Raw genomic sequence first — 21,573 nt, 5'->3', positions numbered from 1 at the left:
GGGCTCCCTTGATAGAATGCCGGAAGTCCCTTTATACGCTTCATAGATTTTCACCTCAGCCCTTTGTTGCTCCTCTAGAAATACCAAGCGGACAGCCGAAGTGTGGATGGATGAGTACAAACAATACTACTACGCTGCCCGGCCTGCAGCACAAGGGAGACCTTATGGAGAGTAAGTGGTGGTTCTGGTGGCCAGTGGAAGCGCAAAGAGGTCTGTGCAGTGAGCCTGATGCAATGAAAAGTTCAAGATGATGATTCAAGGGCATTGCATGCAGCTGTGGAGATGTTGCCATGTAGTTTCTGTGGTAACAGATAATTAAGTGCTAGTAATAGGCAGATGCTACATGTAAGGTGATACAGTCCCAGCTTGCAAGCGTATAACCAGTTTGTTTAGAAGCTGTCAATTAATTGCAGTTAACTCACGCAATTAACTAAAATAAAAAATAGCAATTAAAAAATTAATCACGATTCATTACAGTTTTAATCACACTGTTAAACTGTAGAATACCAGTTTAAATTCATCAAATATTTTTGATGAATTTCTACATTTTTAAATATATTGATTACAATTACAACACAGAATACAAAATGTACAGTACTCGCTTTATATTATTTTTTATTACAAATATTTGCACTGTATGAAAAAGTTCCTCCTATACCTTGGTGGGTCCTGTGCTTATTGGCAGATTTTGCTAGACTCAGAGATTCACAGTAGCTCTCAGTTTGGCCACTTTTGTGGCTCAGATCTGCTGTTCACTCAGATAACCTCATCACTGGCTAGTATGGGGAGAAAAGAGTAAGAACAATCCCCTCAGTTTCTGCTGATCCACCATGTGGGTCGAGGAACAGCCCAGAGACCTTCCCCTCTGGTGGAACCTCCTGTGTTGGATCAGGAGTTGGGAGGTTTTGGGGAACTCAGGTCCACCCTCTACCTTGGGTTCCAGCCCAGGGCCCTGTCTATCACAGCTGTTTAGAGTGCCTTCTGGAACAGCTGCATGACAGCTACAATTCCCTGGGCTACTTCCCCATAGCCTCCTCCCAGCACCTTTATCCTCACCACAGGACCTTCGTCCTGATGTCTGTTAACACTTGTACTCCTCTGTCCTCCAGCTACACATCCTCTCACTCCCAGCTCCTTACACACACCCCACTAACCGGAGTGAGAGCCTTTTTAAACTAGGTGTCCTGATTAGCCTTAATTAATTCTAGCAGCTTCCCAATTGGTTACAGGTGTCCTAATTAGCTTGCCTGCCTTAATTAGTTCTAGGAAGTTCCTGAGTGTTCTGGAATAGTCCCTGTTATCTTACCCAGGGAAAAGGGACCTGCTTAACCTAGAACTAATGTATCTACCTTTGACCACTCTCTTGTAGCCATCTGGCCTGAACCTGTCACAAATGTAAAATGATAAACAAAAGAAATAGGATTTTTCAGTTCATCTCATACAAGTACTGTAGTACAATCTCTTTATCATGAAAGTGCAACTTACAAATGTAGATTTTTGTTGTTGCAATACTGCACTCAAAAACAAAACAATGTAAAACTTTACAGCCTACAAGTCCCCTCAGTCCTACTTCTTTTTCAGCCAATCGCTAAGAGAAGAAGTTTGTTTATATTTACAGAAGATAATGCTGCCCACTTCTTATTTACAAGGTCACCTGAAAATGAGAACAGGCATTCGCATGGCACTTTTGTAGCCAGCATTGCAAGGTATTTACGTGCCAGATATGCTAAACATTCATATGCTCTTTCATGCTTCGGCCACCATTCCAAAGGACATGCTTCCATGCTGATGATGCTTGTTAAAAAAATGTGTTAATTATTTAGTGTCTGATCTCCTTGGGGAAAATTTTACATCTCCTACTCTGTTTTACCCACATTCTGCCATATATTTCATGTTATAGCTGTCTCGGATGATGACCCAGTACATGTTCGTTTTAGGAACATTTTCACTGCAGATTTGACAAAACGCAAAGAATGTACATGTGAGATTTCTAAAGATAGCTATAGCACTGGAACCAAGGTTTAAGAATCTGAAGTGCCTTCCAAAATCTGATCGGGACGGGGTATGGAGCATGCTTTCAAAATTCTTAAAAGAGCAACACTCTGATGCGGAAACTACAGAACCTGAACCACTAAAAAGAAAATCTACCTTTGGCAGATGGCATCTGACTCAGATGATGAAAATGCACATGCATCAGTCTGCACTGCTTTGGATCATTATCAAGCAGAGCCTGTCATCACCATGGGTGCATGTCCTCTGGCATGGTGGTTGAAGCATGAAGGGACATGTGAATCTCTTGCACATCTGGCACATAAATATCTTGTGACGCTAGTTACAACAGTGCAATGCAAATGCCTTTTCTCACTTTCAGGTGATGTTGTAAAGAAGAAGAGGGGGCAGCATTATCTCCTGCAATCGTAAGCAAACTTATTAGCGCAATTGGCTGAACAAGAAGTAGGACTGATTGAACTTGTAGTGTCTAAAGTTTTACATTGTTTTGTTTTTGAATGTAGTTTTTTTGTACATAATTCTACATTTGTAAGTTCAACTTTTGTGATAAAGAGACTGCACTACAGTAATTGTATTAGGTGAATTGAAAAATACTATTTCTTTTGTTTTTTACAGTGCAAATATTTGTTATAAAAATAATTATAAATTGAGCACTGTACATTTTGTATTCTGTGTTGTAACTGTAATCAATATATTTTGAAAATGTAGAAAACATCCAAAAATATTTAAATAAATCGCATTCTATTTTGTTTAACAGCATGTGATTCATTTTTTTTAATCACTTGACAGCCCTGTTTAGAAGCTGTTAGGTCATGCCAAGGAGAGGACTGAATTCTTGCTGGGGAATTCCCCCTCTTCCCCAGCCAGATTCCTGCTCTTGACTTCAAATAGCTCTAGTCCTAGAGGTGGGCTTTAACACTCTAGTTTGGAAGTGAAACCAGCAGGCAAGAAAAATAATCAGCATGTTCTGGACCTCGTCTTGGCAGACGTGGATTTATGAAAGCTGAATTACTGCTTTATAGTCCACTAGGACATTTGTGATTCTTTCCCTTATAACCGTGGCTACTCAGAAATCCTCCTTATTAAAAAAAGGTCTGTATTCACAGGCAGCAAATTCTTGAATTTAGATAGCAGCCAGCCTTGCATTCTAATCCCCTAGTTTCACATGCTCCTTGCTTTCACAGAGATTCTCCTTTCAAGCTGAGAATGAGATGCAGGGTCTCAGCCCAAAGGTGAATTGTTGGAGCAGAGTCTCTCCTGCTTTTCAATTTCCAGGGAATCTAGATTATGAAAATACTGTGCAGCCTGACCTGATTATAGTCAGCCATGTCCTCTTCTCTGCTACTAGCACGGAGGGAAGGAAACGCTCTGACACACTAGGCAAACTGGACTGCAGAGAGGACAAAGGGTTCTGGGAAGGGGAAAGCAAACTATGTGGGATGCTTCCTACTGCTTCATAGTTACTAACAGCCCACGTATGCTAGCTTGACCCTTGCTCAGCGTGATGGTTAAAAGGGAGCATGGCCTACCCAGATAGTGGGCTGGAACCAGGCCTTGATTCATCAAAGTATTTAAGCATGGGGCAAAAAAAGTTGTCCCCTGTCTTCATTTGAATCCTGGGTTCAGTAGCTCCTCCCTTTAGGCTGGGGGAGGAGCATTCAGATATGCTTGAGCCCACCTGCCTCCCCGACTTCAATAGATGCTTAAGCATGTGCTTAAATCCCGCTGACTTCAAAGGGATTTAAGCACATATTGAAGTGTTTTGCTGAATTAGGACATTTTTATTATTATTATTTTATTAGCATATACTATATATTCATTTCATATAAAATTCCTATATTAATTTAATATTTATTTAGTACATTAAATAGCATATATTAAATATTTTCTTCTTCTATCAGCCTGTTCTTCCTTCAGTCTCAAAGCACTGTACAAAGGTGAGGGATCATTAGTCCCATATTACAGACAGGGAAACCAAGGTATAGAGATTTGAAATGACTTGGGGGAGGGATAGCTCAGTGGTTTGCACATTAGCCTGCTAAACTCAGGGTTATGAGATCAATCCTGGGGCAAAAAATCAGTACATGATCCTGCTAGTGAAGGCAGAGGGCTGGGTTCAATGACCTTTCAGGGTCTTTTCCAGTTCTATGAGATAGGTAAATCTCCATATATTTATTTATACAGCATATTAGTGGCAGAGTAGGGAACAGAAGCCAGGTCTCTTGGCTCCCAGTCCTGCATGTTATTGGCTTAGTACATATACAAACCTTTTCTTCCTCCCTTGTGACTTGGATCTGATCTTCGTGACTCAGATTTGCCTCCATATGTAACATCTGTGTGTTCACTGCAATGATAACTACGTCATGTTTTTCCCCCGCAGCATCCAGAGCAGACTGGAACTGAGGAAGAGCTTGAAATGCCAGACCTTCAAGTGGTACCTGGAAAATGTTTATCCAGAACTTAGGTATTGGCCAGTTGTTATATTCTTCTTCATAAAAATTTAGTGCCAGCTGATTGGTATGTGACCGATACATCACGGATTTCCATTTTCACCAGTGCTTTCAGGTTCTGTGGGAGAAGGGAAAACTCAGAAATCATCATTGAGAATCTTTTTCAGGATGTTGTTCTCTGCCTGTAGGCAACAGCAGATGCCTGAGGGCTGCTGAGCCAGAGCTCATCTCACTCAATGTCTCAGGGTTTCTGCTAAAGTGTGTTTTCTCAACTACTTTCAACTGGCCCCCCCACAGACGTGCCCCAGAAGCCATTGCAGCAATTCCCTCAGTGGCTACCATTCGCCATCTTGGGAAACAGTGCAAAGGATTCTGGAGATGCATCCAGGGACCCGCTGGGAGTGATTGAATGTGGAGTCAGAGAGAGAAAAAGACTGAGAGTTAGGCCTGGTCTACACTAAAAAGTTTGGTCGATCCAGCTATGTTGCTCAGGAATGTGAAAAGTTCATATCCCAGAGTGACATAGATAAACTGACCTAATCCCTGGTGTAGATGGAAGAATTCTTCTGTTGATCTAGCATCCACCGCTCAGGATGGTGGATTACCTACACCAATGAGAGAACCCCTCCCATCAGCCTAAGTAGTGTCTACACTGAAGTGCTAAAGCGGTGCAGCTATGCCGCTGTAGCATATCACGTGTAGATGAGCTCTTACTGTATAGAGCTTTCTTCATACAAAGAGGCATTGCACTGAAAGAGAAAGACTGGTGGGCAGATGAATTTGAGGTTCCCTCACACTTATGAGTCAAAGACAGACCTTTCACAGGCACCCAATTTATTTCTGTCTGCTGTATTTGCCATATGCCATGCTCTTAGTCTATCTCCTGTAGTGATGCCACATAGGAAGGCTCTCAGTCTGTCATGAGATACCTGTTCTGCAACGTAAATGTCCATCCTCTGTAATACGCATAGCAACTCATCGCTTTGATTGGCCTTGCAGTTCTTCGTTTCAGAAATGAAACCATCCAACTAGGTGAACAGCCCCATCTTTCTCTGAATGCTGGGCATGTCTACAGCAGGTACTGTAACATCATCTTGGGTTATTTCCCCAGGATTCCCGAGGAATCATTGTATCAGTCTGGAATGATCCGGCAAAGACAGAGGTGTCTGGAGTCCCAGAAGTCTGAAGATCAGGAGTTCCCCGTCCTGAGCTTAAATCCCTGCATCAGCAGCAAAGGTGTGGCAGCAGTAGCACAGGTAACTGTTTTAAGCCTGCCCTTCTAATATAGACGAAAGAAAAGCTGAGCTACGCATCGGAGTTCAGCTGGAGTCTTAAAGCTGATCTGTCAGGGACCCTGAGCCTCCAGTTTATGGGGACAGCTTTGTCTGCATAGTCATCCGCTGGAAGATTGCCCCCTGCAGGGCAATCTCTGAGTGGCACTGAGGTACTACCACTTCCCTTCCCAGTGGTTGGGAAAAGGAGGTGGAGGTGTGATGAGGGACTCCTGATCATCCCCAGTTGCCAAATCAATCAATCAAAATCACTTGGGGCCATTGGCAGCCCCCCGTCAATGGCCGCAGCCACCAGGTGACTATCCCTGCAACTAGACAGCTCCAGAGTCAAGTGAATGCAAAGATGACCTAAGACCACCTTTGGCCTCACCCGTCTTTTCTGAGCTGCACTGAGCACTCTTCATTGGCAGCTCAGCTCACTCAGACATTTCTACTTTTCATATGCAATTCAAATGCAGAGATCAGAGGAAGAAAATGAGAACTATAATTTCCCCTCATCTTTCCGACCTATTTACTCCTCTTTCTATTTCAAAATGTACTGAATTGCAATGGTATTTATAACTTCATAGTCTGCATTCATTCAATATTAAATTGCCCATTAAACTAGCAAGAGCTTAATGAGCGTGACCTCATTTATTTTTCAAATTCTCACTGAGAGAAGAAATATGCAACATCAGTCAGCATGTGTTCTCTGCTCCAGATTCTCAGATACATTAGAACGGGAAGGGTAGTCTTCTGCCGAGGTCTTTGGTCTCAGAAGATCTGGGTTTAAATCCTGTCTGTGCCACAGTCTTCCTGTGTGACCTTGGGCAAGTCATTTAATCTCTTCGAGGCTCAGTTCCCCCTCTGTTAAACAGGGACAATATACTTCCCTACTCCACAGAGGTGCTATGAAAACAAGTTCATTTAGGTCTATGAGGTGCTCAGATACTCCAGTGATAGGGAAGGATCGCTCAGTGATTTGAGCATTGGCCTGCTAAACCCAGGGTTGTGAGTTCAATCCTTGAGGGAGCTGTTTAGCGATCTGGGGCAAAAATCTACCTGACGATTGGTCCTGCTTTGAGCAGGGGGTTGGACTAGATGACCTCCTGAGGTCCCTTCCAACCCTGATGTTCTATGGGAGCTGTACAAATAGATAGTATGCAACTGTACACTTACTTTGTGCACACAATTGAAATAATTGTATATGTGCAGCTCTCACTAAGGCTATGTCTACACTGTGAGCTAGGGGTGTGTCAGGGGGAGTATATACTGCATGCTGGCCCTGCAGCCAAGGGGTTAAGGCAATACTACTGGCCAAGGCTGATTGGCTGCCTCACAGCAGCTGTGAGAATAAAAGAGCTGGGAGGCATTGAGGCAGGGCTGCTGCCAGAAGGGCAAGCAGACTGGAGAAGGAAACTCCTGCCTTGCAGAGTCCACATCCTGAGAAAGGACAACTTGACCAACAGGCTGAAAAGCCTATGGAAACCAGGGAAGGTAGGAAGGAGCTCAGGGTGCAGCAGGAAGAGTTGTAGAAGCCCAATTCTTCCTGTTTGGCTTAAGGGTGCTGAGCTGCAATCCATGGAGTGGGCAGTCCTGGGTTCCCCTACTAACCCCTGAGAGACTTAAGAACTGAGGGAGTATCCAGACGCCCTGGATACCAGGACCAGCTGACCCCACCAAGGATAAAGAGAAAACCACATATGCCAGACTCAGTGAACTCTGGTGCAACACTCTACATGGCCAAAGGAGGTGCTGTTGCATCAACACACCAGCCCACACAGTGGGATTCACCTGCTTGTGTACACATACTCATGCTAGCACAAGCATAAGTAGAAATGTAACTGCAGTAGCACAGGTAGCAGCAGTGGAGGCACAGCTAACCTGCCAGTACCCATGCTACCATGGCTACATTGCGATTTATGGTAGCTAATGCGAGTATGTGAATGTGAGCAGGGGAATCACACCTCTAGCTTGTAGTGTAGACATAGCCCAAGTGTGTGGGGGTTACACATGCACAGTTGGTAATTAGTCACATAAGTGACCAAAAGTGGCTATATTGCTGCAGAATTACCTAATTTGCATGTGCAAATGAGGCCTGCCATTGTATAGGTGGGTTGAGCATTGGCCTGCTAAACCCAGGGCTGTGAGTTCAATCCTTGAGAAGGCCATTTAGGGAACTAGGGTAAAAATGTGCCTGGGGATTAGTCCTGCTTTGAGCAGGGGGTTGGACTAGATGACCTCCTGAGGTCCCTTCCAACCCTATGATTCTATGTTCTATATGCATTTTACCTACCATTCTACATCTCTAATACATGCAAAAAGCCTACTTTTCTGTACTGTTAAATAGACAAAGGCAAGTTGGATTCCAGGTGTTACCCCTGAATTTCTGTGACAAGTTTTATAGTATAACAGTCATATTATCCTGGTTTTAAAAATATTTTTCTTTTGTCTGCTGCTGTGTAGAAGTTCCACACAAACAGCAGGGGAAAGGCTTACCTAGAGCTGGCTAAAACGTTGCATAAAAAATTCTCTCAGAAAATGTGGTCTAGTCAAACCTGGAATTTTCAATGCATTTTGATGCCATTTTCAATTTTTTCCAATTGGGAAAATCAGAATGAAAAATGTTGCTTTAAGCCAACATTTCAAAATGAAACACAATTTGCAATGTCATGATATTTTGAATGAAAATAATGACTTCAACATATCAAATTAACATTTTTGATCAAAAGGAAACAACATTTATGTTTTAACATTTCCTGTTAGATACTTTTCAGATTTTTTTTGTTCCACAACATTTTCTGACATTTCGACTTCCCACTCTGATTCAAGGTGAAAAATAGTTTCAAAATATCAAATTTTCCTGTGGGATGAAAATTCCATTTTTTGTCTATCTCTAGAACTAACTGCAGAAAACAGTGAAACTGTTGATACACAGAATAGTAACAAATGCACAAAGCAAACAGACAAAAATAGAAAAAAACTGAATTCCAATCTCTGGCAGTTGTAGTGATCTTAGGTGTTACTTGTAACTAAAGTAGGTAGAGACAAAAATATGATTTGTGAAGTTGATAGTGTCCTTTATAGTTTAGATTATCACAAAAATGTTGGAAATTACCGTACTCTGTCCTTTAAGGCTATCTGTCCACTACAGATCCTGACAGTGGCGCTGTCTGTACTGTTACAACTGGGTTGCTACAAAATCTCCCATGTAGCCACTCTTTGCCAGCAGGGGAGAGCTCCCTGCCAGCATAATTAAAGCACCCCAATGAGCAGCATTAGCTGTGTCGGCAGGAATCCACACTAGCACGTTTGTAGGAGAACTTATGTCGGTCAGGGGTGTGTTTTTCACGCTCTGACCGACAAAAGTGCTCGTGTAGGCAAAGCATAAATATGTGCATTGCCGTTGGGTACTTCCATTAACAGATCACAAAATATAGAATAGGCAGTAATTCAAAATCCTGCTTATGTGCATTCATGACTGTAGAAAACAGTGCAGTTCCTGTCAATTATATCCTAGCATAGTTGAGTCTAATCTTGTTTAATCAAAGTTTGATTATTTGGAAAATGGGTTTATCCAAAACAAGGGTGTGTTTCTCAATGTGCACCAAATACATTGAAAGGATCCTTTCTGTCCAAGACCTTTCCCCATGAGTATTATTAGTAGTATATTGGTTACTTATTTGCACTTCCATGGCTCCTTCCATACAATGCTCTCAAAGGCCTTTGCAAACATTAATGAATTAAGATCCAGGTCCTCAACTGGTATAAAATGAAGAAGCTCCATTGACTTCAGTGGATCTAGGAGCTAGGCAGATTTACACCTTTGAGGATCTAGCCTTAATTCACACAACACCCTTCTGATGTAGTGTAGCATAATGCCTATTTTAGAGGTGGACAAATTGAGGCACAGACAAATTTGTCACGTGATCATTAAGCCCCTTTAAAAATGATAGCCATGTGTTGATTTGTCACAGTGAATCAGTGGCAGAGCCAGGAGAGTCCAGGTTGCCTCCCTCCTGGGTCCCATCCCTCCCTCCCTGCACTGTGGCATTCTCCTCTCTGGTGAGGAAGGTGTGGCATCACTCCCTGATGAGTCCAAGGATGCCAGACCTTAAGTCAGCTGTGTGGAGGAAGTTCTGTGGAGCAGGATTAGATGCTGATTTCCCAGGGCTGAGTGTGCTGTCTCTACAGTGCCCCCGGCCAGAAGCTTAGTATTTTTCCATCTTGTGTCTCATTTACTAAAGGAATTGATTGATTTAGCTCTTCACCAGCAAAATGCATTAGGGAGTAAATAATTGATCGTAATTTTGCCCTGGATCATCTAATGAAGATGTCAGTGGTTGGCTTGTGCATTTGTTTGCTGTTGTAATGGAGCATCAGTTGATATTAGGCTGTGCAGGAACCTTTTTGGAATAGATTTCTGACTCTGGGATTCATCTAATAAACCTCATTAATCATTAGCAGTTCCCGGCAGCCTGACATGCTTGAGAACAAAAATCAGAAGCCTCTTAGGCCTCGCTACACTTGAGCACGTCAGCGGCAGCAGCAAGATGACTGTGCATTAGGAGAGAGAAGCTGCCACTCTCTGACAGATCACTGTGATGCTGCATTATTGCATCCAAACACGAGGGAATTACAGCATGGTGACCTGTCGTGGCAGCTTTGTCCCAAAGTTCGCGGTTCACGGCTAGCCATCCGAGGGGAGGACTAGTACTACAAAAACTGTGGATCCACCAAAACTTTCAGGGTCTGAAAAACATCAGAACCATCCCCCCTCACAGAATCTCCCTCCTAAATCCTTGCTCTGCCTCTGAGGCTCTCTTCCTCTCTCTGTCCCTCCTTTAATGAGCTCTGTGATCTCCTCCCCAAAGCCTCAGTGAACTCTGCCTCCTTGATCAATCCAACCTCACCTGATCAGACTTTTTGATCTTCCCCTTTGACCCCTCCTGGATAGACCGGCCGATAGTGAAGACATACCCTCAGAGACTCCCTCGTACTTAGGACCTTCTTGGATCACTGAATCCAGGTCCTCAGGATCCTACTGTAATCCTGCTAAATGCAGTGGCCCCAACTCTGAGCTGTGCCTCTCAGGGTGCAAGCTGGGGGAGCAAAGATGACTTTAAAACCTCAGTGTTTGCCCCAAGGGATGCTCTAACTTCTTGCAATTTTGAATGAATAGCTGAGAGCAGAACACTCTGCTCATAGCTCCTCCCTTTCCCAGCATGCCCTCTCTCACTCTTGCTTCTTCCTTGGCATTCCCCTACACTGGATAATATGACAGGGGCAGTGCAGGGCCACTGAGTCACATACTTCCCAGGGAAGTGCCCTACACCAGGTATATTGACTGGGAACAGTTAGGCCAACTTAGCTGTCACTTTATAGTGGATAAGTCACAGCAGAGAGGCAGCAGCCTAGTCCAGAATCAGGGACAATAGATGAGGAGTATTAAGGCAGCATCTCCCTGCTGAAAACACATGCTGTGGCTTATGTGGCAAAATAGGGACTGGAGAGCTAATGGAAGTGTTGAGAACAGCTCTCCCTTCACCTCACTTGACTGCACTGGCCTGTTCAACACATCTTTTAAAGTGGCCCCAGTGAAGCTCTTGGCATTTAATATCAGCCTTGCCGGGCGATTGCAAGTAAAAGCTAATACTTTAAAGGTGTGGCCTTAGATGGGCTTGGTAGAGGGTAGCACACAAATGATTCATAGAATCTGGAAGGGAACTCGAGAGGTCATCTAGTCCAGATGTATATGTGGAAGGGACCTCGAGAGGTCATTTAGTCCCCTGCACTCATGGCAGGACTAAGTATTATCTAGACCATCCCTCACAGATGTTTGTCCAACCTGCTCTTAGAAATCTCCAGTGATGGAGATTCTAGAACCTCCCTGGGCAATTTATTAAAAACGCTATTGCACTGCCCCTGCTCTGGCCATATGGGCTTTTAAAAACAAATTAAAAAACGAAGCTGCTCACTGCACTGGGAGACAGTGTAGTGTAATAGTAAGAGTAGGCGACTGGAAGTCAGCCGACAATGGGAGTTCTCACCCCTGCTCCAGTGTGCCCTATGATATTAGTTGAGACATGTCACCTCCTGTTCCTCAGCTTTTCTCTTTGTAAGAGGCATGAGAAAAACTGATCAACTAATAGTAGTGAGGCACGTGGAGAACCTTAGGTGGATGGGGCTATAGAATGCTAATTATAATCTTACACTGAGTTATTAATTGTCCATATTAATAAGATAATAAACTGAGATCATCCCAGGCTTCTCCAGGAATGATTTGCTTTAACCCTTCCTTACCTTGTTCCTTCTCCAGCCTCAGGGCACAGCTGCGCTCTTGGATCTCAATGGTAGAACCTCGCTAGGCTTCCTGCATTATCTAGGGCTTCCAGCTGGCTGCTCTCTGATTGGCTGAGAGGCATTCTTCTTATATGTCAGCCAGCCTGCACTAAGCCGAAGGTGACGATTTAAAATCATGTCGTTAATTCATAACGATGCTGAGTAGCAGTGACAGATGCCTCCTTGAATGATGTTAAAGCTTTGAAAAACAGTCCCAAGCCTCAGCTGGAGTTAGTATGGCTGGGATTTCAGAGGAAAGCATCATTGCCATTTATTGTGACCAGCTCATGACCCTCTGTGCTCTATCCAGCCCCATTGCCCCTTGCACCCCACCCCAACAAACACAATTCTACCACCTTGTAACAAGAGACTGGCTTGTCTTTGAAAAGCTGTAACTGTAGTCTCTGCATCACCTCATATCTACTGTCACATCCCATCCATGGTAGGCCCTCAGCCTGCAGAATAGCCTCTTCTGGACAATCTATTGCCTTTACATCTGGTCCACTTTATGGGGACTCCCCTCTTCAGAGCGATCCCAGAATTCTCTGCGCACCTCCAGCCCTAGATCATATGAGAGTTGAAGCTTGTACTCAGCCCTTATCTGTACCTACCTTTACCTGATCCGTTAAGAACCTGAGGGAAAGATAAAATGGTCTATTGTGAAGAGGAAGTAGGTATACTTACCTGAAATGATCCAAACAAGGGTTGGATGGGATGGGATAAAATAAGAACCCACATAGGCCTTTGCCCACACCCCATATTTCAAAGCAAAGCATCTTGCAAGTTCAGAAGTGTTCAGTTCACTTTATTTTTTCAGTATTTTTCCTTTTCTTGCACCTTTTCCTCACGAGGGCTGAAAGTGAAAACACCATAATGCCACGAGAGAAGCAGTTCTCAAAGTGTCTGATTTTTTTTTTTTTAGTTGACTTCAGCTCAGGCTGTGGGAGATCATCAGTTCTAAAAAGTGATGCCCATGGAGTTGTCTTGAGATTTCCCACCTGATATTCAGATAGTTCAGAGGGGCCTCTGAACATTTATGCCCTTCTCATAGACTCATAGACCTTAGGGTCAGAAGGGACCAATATGATCATCTAGTCTGACCTTCTGCACAAAGAAGGCCACAGAACCCTACCCATCTACTTCTATAACAAACCCCTAAGCTATGTCCAAGTTATTGAAGTCTTCAAATTGTGGTTTGAAGACCTCAAGCTGCAGAGAATCCACCAGCAAGTGACCCATGCGCCACGCTGCAGGGGAAGGCGAAAAACCTCCAGGGCCTCTGCCAATCTGCCCTGGAGGAAAATTCCTTCCCGACCCCAAATATGGCGATCAGCTAAACCCTGAGCATGTGGGCAAGACTCACCAGCCAGCACTCAGGAAGGAATTCTCTGCAGTAACTCAGATCCCATCCCATCCAACATCCCATCACAGACCACTGGGCATACTTATCTGCTGATAATCAAAGATCAGTTGCCAAAATTAAGCTATCCCATCATACCATGCCTTCCATAAACTTATCAAGATTAATCTTAAAGCCAGATATGTCTTTTGCCCCCACTACTCCCCTTGGAAGGCTGTTCCAGAACTTCACTCCTTTAATGGTTAGAAACCTTTGTCTAATTTCAAGTCTAAACTTCCTAGTGTCCAGTTTATACCCATTTGTTCTTGTGTCTACATTGGTACTAAGCTTAAATAATTCCTCTCCTAATATTAATCCCTCTGATATATATATAGAGCAAGCATATCCCCCCTCAGCCTTCTTTTGGCTAGGCTAAACAAGCCAAGCTCTTTGAGTCTCCTTTCATAAGGCAGGTTTTCCGTTCCTCAGATCATCCTAGTAGCCCGTCTCTGAACCTGTTCCAGTTTGAATTCATCCTTCTTAAACATGGGAGACCAGAACTGCACACAGTATTCTAGATGAGGTCTCACCAGTGCCTTATATAACGGTACTAATACCTCCTTATCTTTGCTGGAAATACCTCGCCTGATGCATCCTAAAACTGCATTAGCTTTTTTAACGGCCGTATCGCATTGGTGGCTCATAGTCATCTTGTGATCAACCAATACTCCAAGGTCCTTCTCCTCCTCTGTTGCTTCCAACTGATGTGTCCCCAATGTATATCTAAAATTCTTATTATTAATCCCTAAATGCATGACCTTGCACTTTTCACTATTAAATTTCATCCTATTACTATTACTCCAGTTTACAAGGTCATCCAGATCTTCCTGTATGATATCCCGTCCTTCTCTGTGTTAGCAATACCTCCCAGCTTTGTGTCATCCGCAGACTTTATTAGCACATTCGTGCTTTTTGTGCCAAGGTCAGTAATAAAAAGGTTAAAATAAGATTGGTCCCAAAACTGATCCTTGAGGAACTCCACTAGTAATCTCCTTCCAGCCTGACAGTTCATCCTTCAGTATGACCCGTTGGAGTCTCCCCTTTAACCAGTTCCTTATCCACCTTTCAATTTTCATATTGATCCCCATCTTTTCCAATTTAACTAATAATTCCCCATGTGGAACCATATCAAATGCCTTACTGAAATCGAGGTAAATTAGATCTACTGCATTTCCTTTGTCTAAATAGTCTGTCACCTTCTCAGAGAAGGAGATCAGGTTGGTTTGGCACGATCTACCTTTAGTAAAACCATGTTGTAATTTGTCCCAAATACCATTGACCTCAATGTCCTTAACTACTTTCTCCTTCAAAATTTTTTCCAAGACCTTACATACTACAGATGTCAAACTAATAGGCCTATAGTTACTCGGATCACTTTTTTCCCCTTTCTTAAAAATAGGAACTATGTTAGCAATTCTCCAGTCATACAGTACAACCCCTGAGTTTACCGATTCATTAAAAATTCTTGCTAACAGGCTTGCAATTTCATGCACCAGTTCCTTTAATATTCTTGGATGAAGATTATCTGGGTCCTCCGATTTTGTCCCATTAAGCTGTTCAAGTTTGGCTTCTACCTCAGATGTGGTAATATCCACCTCCATATCCTCATTCCCGTTTGTCATCCTTCCATTATCCCTAAGCTCCTCATTAGCCTTATTAAAGACTGAGGCAAAGTACCTATTTAGATATTGGGCCATGCCTAGGTTATCCTTAACCTCCATTCCATCCTCAGTGTTTAGTGGTCCCACTTCTTCTTTCTTTGTTTCCTTCTTATTTATATGTCTATAGAACCTTTTACTATTGCAAGGTCCAACTCTACATGGCTTTTAGCCTTTCTCACTTTATCCCTACATGTTCTGACCTCACTAAGGTAGCTTTCTTTGTTAATCCCACCCTTCTTCCACTCCTTGTAGGCTTTCTGCTTTTTCTTAATCACCTCTCTGAGACGCTTGCTCATCCAGCTTGGTCTACAACTCCTGCCTATGGTTTTTTTCCCCCTTTCTTGGGATGCAGGCTTCTGATAGTTTCTGCAGCTGCAACTTAAAGTAATTCCAGGCCTCCTCCGCCTTTAGATCCACAAGTTCTTCAGTCCAATCCACTTCCCTAACTAATTTCCTTAATCCTTTAAAGTTAGCCCTTGAGAAGTCAAAAACCCTAGTCCCAGATCTATTTTTGTTTATCTTCAAATCAGCCTCTATACCAGATGACTGAAGCATAGCTAATGCAATGCTGATTTTTAAAAGTAGCGCCAGAGGCAATCCCGGCAATTACGGTCTGGTAAACCTCTCTTCAGTACCAGGCAAACTGGTTGAAACTATTGTAAAGAACAGAATTATCAGACACATAGATGAATACCATATGTTGGGGAAGAGTCAACATGGCTTTTGTAAAGAAAAACCATGCCTCACCAATCTATTAGAATTCTTTGAGGGGGTCCACCAACATGTGGAGAAGGGTGATCCACTGGATACATTGGACTTGGAGTTTCAGAAAGCCTTTGATAAGGTCCCTTCCCAAAGACTTTAAAGCAAAATAAGCAGTCGTGGGATAAGAGGGAAAGTCCTCTCATGGATCAGTACCTGGTTAAAGATAGAAAACAAAGTATAGGAATAAATGGTCAGTTTTCACAGTGGAGTGAGGGAGATAGTGGGATCCCCCACGGATCTGTATTGGAACCCCTGCTATTCAACATATTCATAAATAATCTGGGGGGGAAAAGGAGTAAACAGTGAGCTGGCAAAATTTGCAAATGATACAAAATTACTCAAGATAGTTAAATCCAAAGCTGACTGCAAAGAATTACAAAGGTATTTCACTGTACTGGGTGACTAGGCAACAAAATGGCAGATGAAATTCAGTGTTGATAAATGCAAAGTAATGCACATTGGAAAACATAACCCCAACTATACATACAAAATGGTGGGATCTCAATTAGCTGTTGCCACTTCAGAAAGAGCTTTTGGAGTCACTGTGGATAGTTTTCTGAAATCATCTGCTCAAAGTACAGCAGTGGTGAAAAAAGCTAACAGGATGTTAGGAACCATTAGGAAAAGGACAGATAATAAGACAGAAAATATAATGAAAATATATAAATCCATAATATGCCCACACCTTGAATACTGCATGCAGTTCTGGTAACCCCATCCCAAAAAAAGATATATTAGAATTGGAAAAGGGCAACAAAATGATTAGCAGTATGGAACCGCTTCCTTATGAGGAGAGATTAAAAAACCCTGGACTGTTCATCTTGGAAAAGAGACGACGGGGTGATATGATAGAGGTCTATAAAATCATGAATGGTGTGGAGAAAATTGATAAGGAAGTGTTATTTACCCTTTCATATAACTCAAGAACCAGGGGTCACCTACTGAAATTAATAGGAACAGGTTTAAAACAAACATAAGGAAGTACTTCTGTATGCAGTATGCAGTCAACCTGTGGGACTCATTCCCAGAGGATGTTGTGAAGGCCAAAAGAATAACTGAGATCAAAAAACGAATTAGATAAGTTCATCAAAGATAGGTCCATCAATGGCTGTTAGCCAAGATGGTCAGGGATGCAACCCCATGCTATGGGTGTCCCTAAACATCTGACTGCCAGGATCTGGGACTGGATAATAAGGGATGGATCACTCAATAGTTGCCCTGTTCTGTTCCTTCTGAAGCAGCTGACTCCAGCCACTGTTGGAAGACAGGATATTGGGCTAGATGGACCATTGATCTGATCCAGTATGAGCATTCTTATGTTCTCCCATTACCAATCCAATCCTTAAGAAAGGGGGCTTGGATCATGATGACTTTAAAACTGGTTCTTATTGCCCCTCTCCTTCCCCCATCACAGTTTCAAACCAGTTGAGGATTCCCTATTGTGATGCTGCTGTATAAACCTGCTTATAAAGGGCTCATGTCCACTGCTTTACAAAGAGTAGTAGATGAGAGTCTCAGCACAGGGGTCACCCTTTCCATATTGCTAAATGGGAGGCTGGTCCCGTTTAGAGGGGAGGTGTGTAAGGAGGTGAGGTGGCAGTAGAAAGGAGCTCCTGATGTGGAGAAAGCTGAGACTCACTGGAATAGTGCATTTTTCTAGTAGTCCAGTTGAAGCCAATGGGGCTATTCGTGTAGTAAGGTAATATTCTGTGAATCAGTGGGGGCCCAGACCAATGAGCTGGGGGTGCAAAGTTAACTTCCCCCAAAGTTAGGCGTGTTCAGAGCCATGGTTTGAGTTTGGGCCCTCCTTTGTTTAAAAGAAGAATTGGTGAAGAGGGTGACGTCAATTTTCAGAGCAGTTTACGGGAGGTACAGACGCCAAGAACAGGTGTTGGATTTGGCCCCGGGGGCTTGATTCTCAACAGATGCAGGACTAATCTGGCACAGTTTCCCAGGTTGGTAGCTTGCACAGCAGCTTACAGCACGTACAGTAAAATGTTTAGAATTCAATAGCTGTAGGATGAGGTGAACTCTGACAAAGAAAAAAAGAGCTGCCAAAAGGCCTTTTGGGTGCAGTATATGTCTCCAAAATGCATGCTTCTTGCTTGTGTTGAAATCCTGGGCAATTCTCCCCAACAAGCCTGAGGGCAGCCTGTTTAAGCAGCTGGCTTTGATTTCTGTAAGAAGATAGTGGACGCTGGTCCTAAGAAGCACAGAAAAGTGTGACAAAGTGTAAAGTCTTTGTAGGTTTGGGCCTTTTGTACAATGCACATCTTCCTTTTTGGGTGGCTAAACGCCGAGATCAAACAGAATTTATATGCCCAGGAGCTAAAAGCCCATTGCTGTTTATGTTCATATCAAAGTGGTTAGAACTGCTGACCATATTGTGTTGCAATATTGAGGGCAGAAGGTGTTCTCTCTCTAATAATGCAAACTAATGCTGCCTGAAACTTTACAAATCAAAGTCATTGGAAGCTGCAGGTGCTGAACACCTTTGAAAATCAGGCCATTCATTGTCCATTAATTCCCTTTGCATTAACAAAGCATTGCAGGGCTTCATGAAGCAGCCTTTCCATCTTCTAGTACCAGCCTGGAAGTCACTGCTCCAAGCACTGGAGGCTTCTCCACTGACCCACCTCAGTCTAGCTCCTCTCATACTGGGTGATCGGTAAACAGCTGCGGCTCCTCCCTGCTTCTCTCTAAGTCAGCATCAGCTCCCTCCCACCTCTCCTGTCTTGTTGCCTCCCTCCCACCTCTCCTGTCTTGTACTCCTGGTTAACATATATATGGAGGCAAGCAATTGGCAAGACCTGAATAGAAGGAATCCTGCCCAGAAAGGAAAACGTTCGTGGGAGAAAGCTTGCCATAAAAACAACAGGAGCATTAATGGCCCAATAACTACTACCACACTCAACTCTTCCCTCTGTGGATAGCAGTAAGTCCCATTGAAGCCAAGTGGAATTCCTCCTGAATAGGAGGGGGAGCACCACTCGGTCCAGGCATCTTACACTCATATTTCTATCTATTTGGCGGTCATGAAACAGGTCGCCACTGTGCTAGGTGCTGTACAAACGTAACAAATAGACAGTTCCTGCGCCAAATAGCTTACAATATAAGTAGAAAATGAGACCACAGGTGCCTATAACAAGCAGAAGGGGTGGGGGAACCACAGGCAAGTGATAAGATGATACTGATCAGCATGAATGACATGGTGGCAGCGCACCATAACTAGTTAATAATGTGTGTGACCGCTTTAAACCTTTGGGGCTCCCTTCTGCACCATTGGCATCGGGGGAGTTTGACTAGCAAAATCTGCTACACATCATCTCCTCCTCCTCACCCCAGCCACACCATAGGGAAAGCATCCTATCCCACTGAAAGGAAAGGGAACCATTTCTGTCTCTCTTCCTCTACTAGAGAGTAGGGGTCATCTACTGCCATTGTCCTCACCTCTCATTCTCTTTGAGCCGCTCTCCTCACAGGGCCTTTTCCCAGCAGCTCTCCCTAGGTCTTGAAGCTGTTTTGGTTCCACCTTTCAAGGTGAAAGGATGCTAAAAGATTAGTTTGATTTTGTCCCAGTTTCTCCTCTCTCTCCTTCCAGGAATGGACGTACACATACAACTATCAGGTCCGCCAGCAGCAGCTCTGCTTGTCAGTGTACACCCTTTTCCCGGGCTCCCAAGTGCTGCTGTCACCCTGCAAAGAAGGTGACGGCAAACAGGTGAGTCTTTGATTGATCTGTTGCTGTCTTTGACAGCCCTGGAGTCATGTTTATCCCCAGAGCAGGCACAGCACTGGCGATGGCCGAATAAGCTTCCCCCACATCATCCCACCAGTGCATTCTGGGTCCTGGAGATACTACCGCTAGCGGCAGTGGAATTTCTATGGCCCATTCAATCCTTAGCCTCTCTGCTGAGTGTGTCAGTGAGCATGGCTCTTGGTGCCACTGGCTGTGAGGACATTGCCCATTAGAAACCCAACTGAAACCAGCAGCTTGTTGCACACAGGCTGCCTGCCAGCCAACAGATGCTACCATGTTTCAGGAGTTAATGTCCTGGGTGGCATTTGAACCACAGACCTAGAGGAGAAAACCTTTGTTGATGTATTATTTTTTGAAGCCTGGAGGCGAGAAAGAGGCTACCACCTAACATGAATACTGCTGACAAGAATTGTGGAGTGTCCTCAGTGACTTCAGTGGGAGCAGTGGGTGCTTAGCGCCTCCTAGGACCAGGGCAAGAAGAATCAGATATGATTTCCATGTTTAAATCTTCTGCCATCTCCTGGTACTTGCTGCAGCTTGGGTTGAGCCAGCAGTATATCTAAAGGGTGATTATTGTTATACAGCTGTTGATACTGCTAGCGCCATCCCCTGAGCCCTCACTCATATCCCTCTTCCCATGTCTCCCTGCACAGCGATGGGGTAAAGTTGGTTCTCATATTGAGCACATGGCCTCGCGCTTCTGCCTGGACAGTGAAATGATGGGGGACACCAATGAGAGCACCAGAGAGCTCGTCATCAATCCTTGTGAGAGCACAGCCATGAGTCAGCGCTGGGACATGGTGATGTCCTGACGGCCCATGGCAGTCATCAAGCAAAACCAGCCACGAGAGCTTCATCGGAAGCAGCCATGGCACAAAGCAGAGGCTGTTGGGAACTCAACAGCAAAACCATTGGGCGCCCTTGTTCATTGTGAGATGGGAGCAGGAGTAAAAAAGGGTTAGGCCGGGGAGCTCCAGGTTGAAGAAGGGATGTCAGCTGTGACCTGCAGTTAGTGGCCAGCTGGGGTGATAGAGTCAATGAGTAAGAACCGCACACAACCAATCCCTAAATGTCTTTCAATAACACTGAGTCCTGGGTGAGGCCTGAGGACTGCCCTACTGAAATACGGTGTGTACAGTATTTATTGTTTTACTGCAAAGATGGAAACTTTGGTGGAAGAGCCTTGGAGAAAAAGTGGAGACCTGGACACAATGAGACAAGTGTCAAGTTGGCCGCATGGGTGGCAGGGAGGCTGGTGGGTGGGGGAAGGAGATGCTAAAGGCAGACAAAAATGGTTGCCTGGGGGATGAGCGGAAAATGCCAAGTAATCCTTGCACTTTTCATGGATGTGAATGAGCTTGTCTTCTGCAGGCAGCTAGAATGAAGCTATATTGCACATTCTCATTTGTGTATAGTCTGTACATAAGGCGTACAGAGAGCCCTTGCTGTCATCTGATGTGCATGACCAGAATCAAGATGATTGAGAGGGTTTGGACTGCTCTCCAGGCATGGAACCCAGGAAACCATGCTGTGGGGGCCAAATGTCTGAGCGCGCTAAATCTACAAACCTTTCTGACAACATGAAGGGAGCAATAACACTGTTACTTCTCCTGTCTGAATGGCCCGGGCAAGCCAAGATCATTGATTATTCCCCATTAACCTCAGTACAGGTCTCGTGTTTCACACCTGGCATAACTCAAATGTCCATACTACGTCACCCAAGTAATATTTTGCTATTTGAAGGTAATTGTGTCACATTTGCATTTTCCAATCTGCTTAATACAAAAGCTGGTGCTAGCATAAGACCCTGGGGCCTGAGGGGATGGGGTTTCCTTCTGCATGGTACACATGCCGGTGGGAGTCACCCAGAGGGCTTTTGTAGAGAGCAGGAGGGGGGAAAACCACTCCAATGCTG

At 44.0% G+C, this 21,573-nt stretch overlaps 1 protein-coding gene across 2 annotated transcripts in view; it reads left to right on the top strand.

Moving 5' to 3' along the window:
- Window positions 1–21,059, top strand: part of GALNT14 (polypeptide N-acetylgalactosaminyltransferase 14) — a 200,346-nt gene extending 179,287 nt beyond the window's left edge. For both annotated transcript variants that reach the window (XM_030557364.1, XM_030557363.1), the window contains exons 11-15: window positions 79–171; window positions 4,391–4,474; window positions 5,572–5,716; window positions 19,500–19,619; window positions 20,312–21,059. In XM_030557364.1, the coding sequence (XP_030413224.1) occupies window positions 79–171; window positions 4,391–4,474; window positions 5,572–5,716; window positions 19,500–19,619; window positions 20,312–20,470 (601 nt within the window). In that variant the 3' untranslated portion in view covers window positions 20,471–21,059. The remainder of the gene's footprint in view (window positions 1–78; window positions 172–4,390; window positions 4,475–5,571; window positions 5,717–19,499; window positions 19,620–20,311) is intronic.
- The last annotated feature ends 514 nt before the right edge of the window (window positions 21,060–21,573 follow it).

This window comes from Gopherus evgoodei, chromosome 3, assembly GCF_007399415.2.
Source record: "Gopherus evgoodei ecotype Sinaloan lineage chromosome 3, rGopEvg1_v1.p, whole genome shotgun sequence".
NCBI classification, from domain to species: Eukaryota; Metazoa; Chordata; order Testudines; family Testudinidae; genus Gopherus; species Gopherus evgoodei.
The sequence above is the reverse complement of the archived record's forward strand: the minus strand, read 5'-3'. Positions and strand labels throughout refer to the sequence as shown.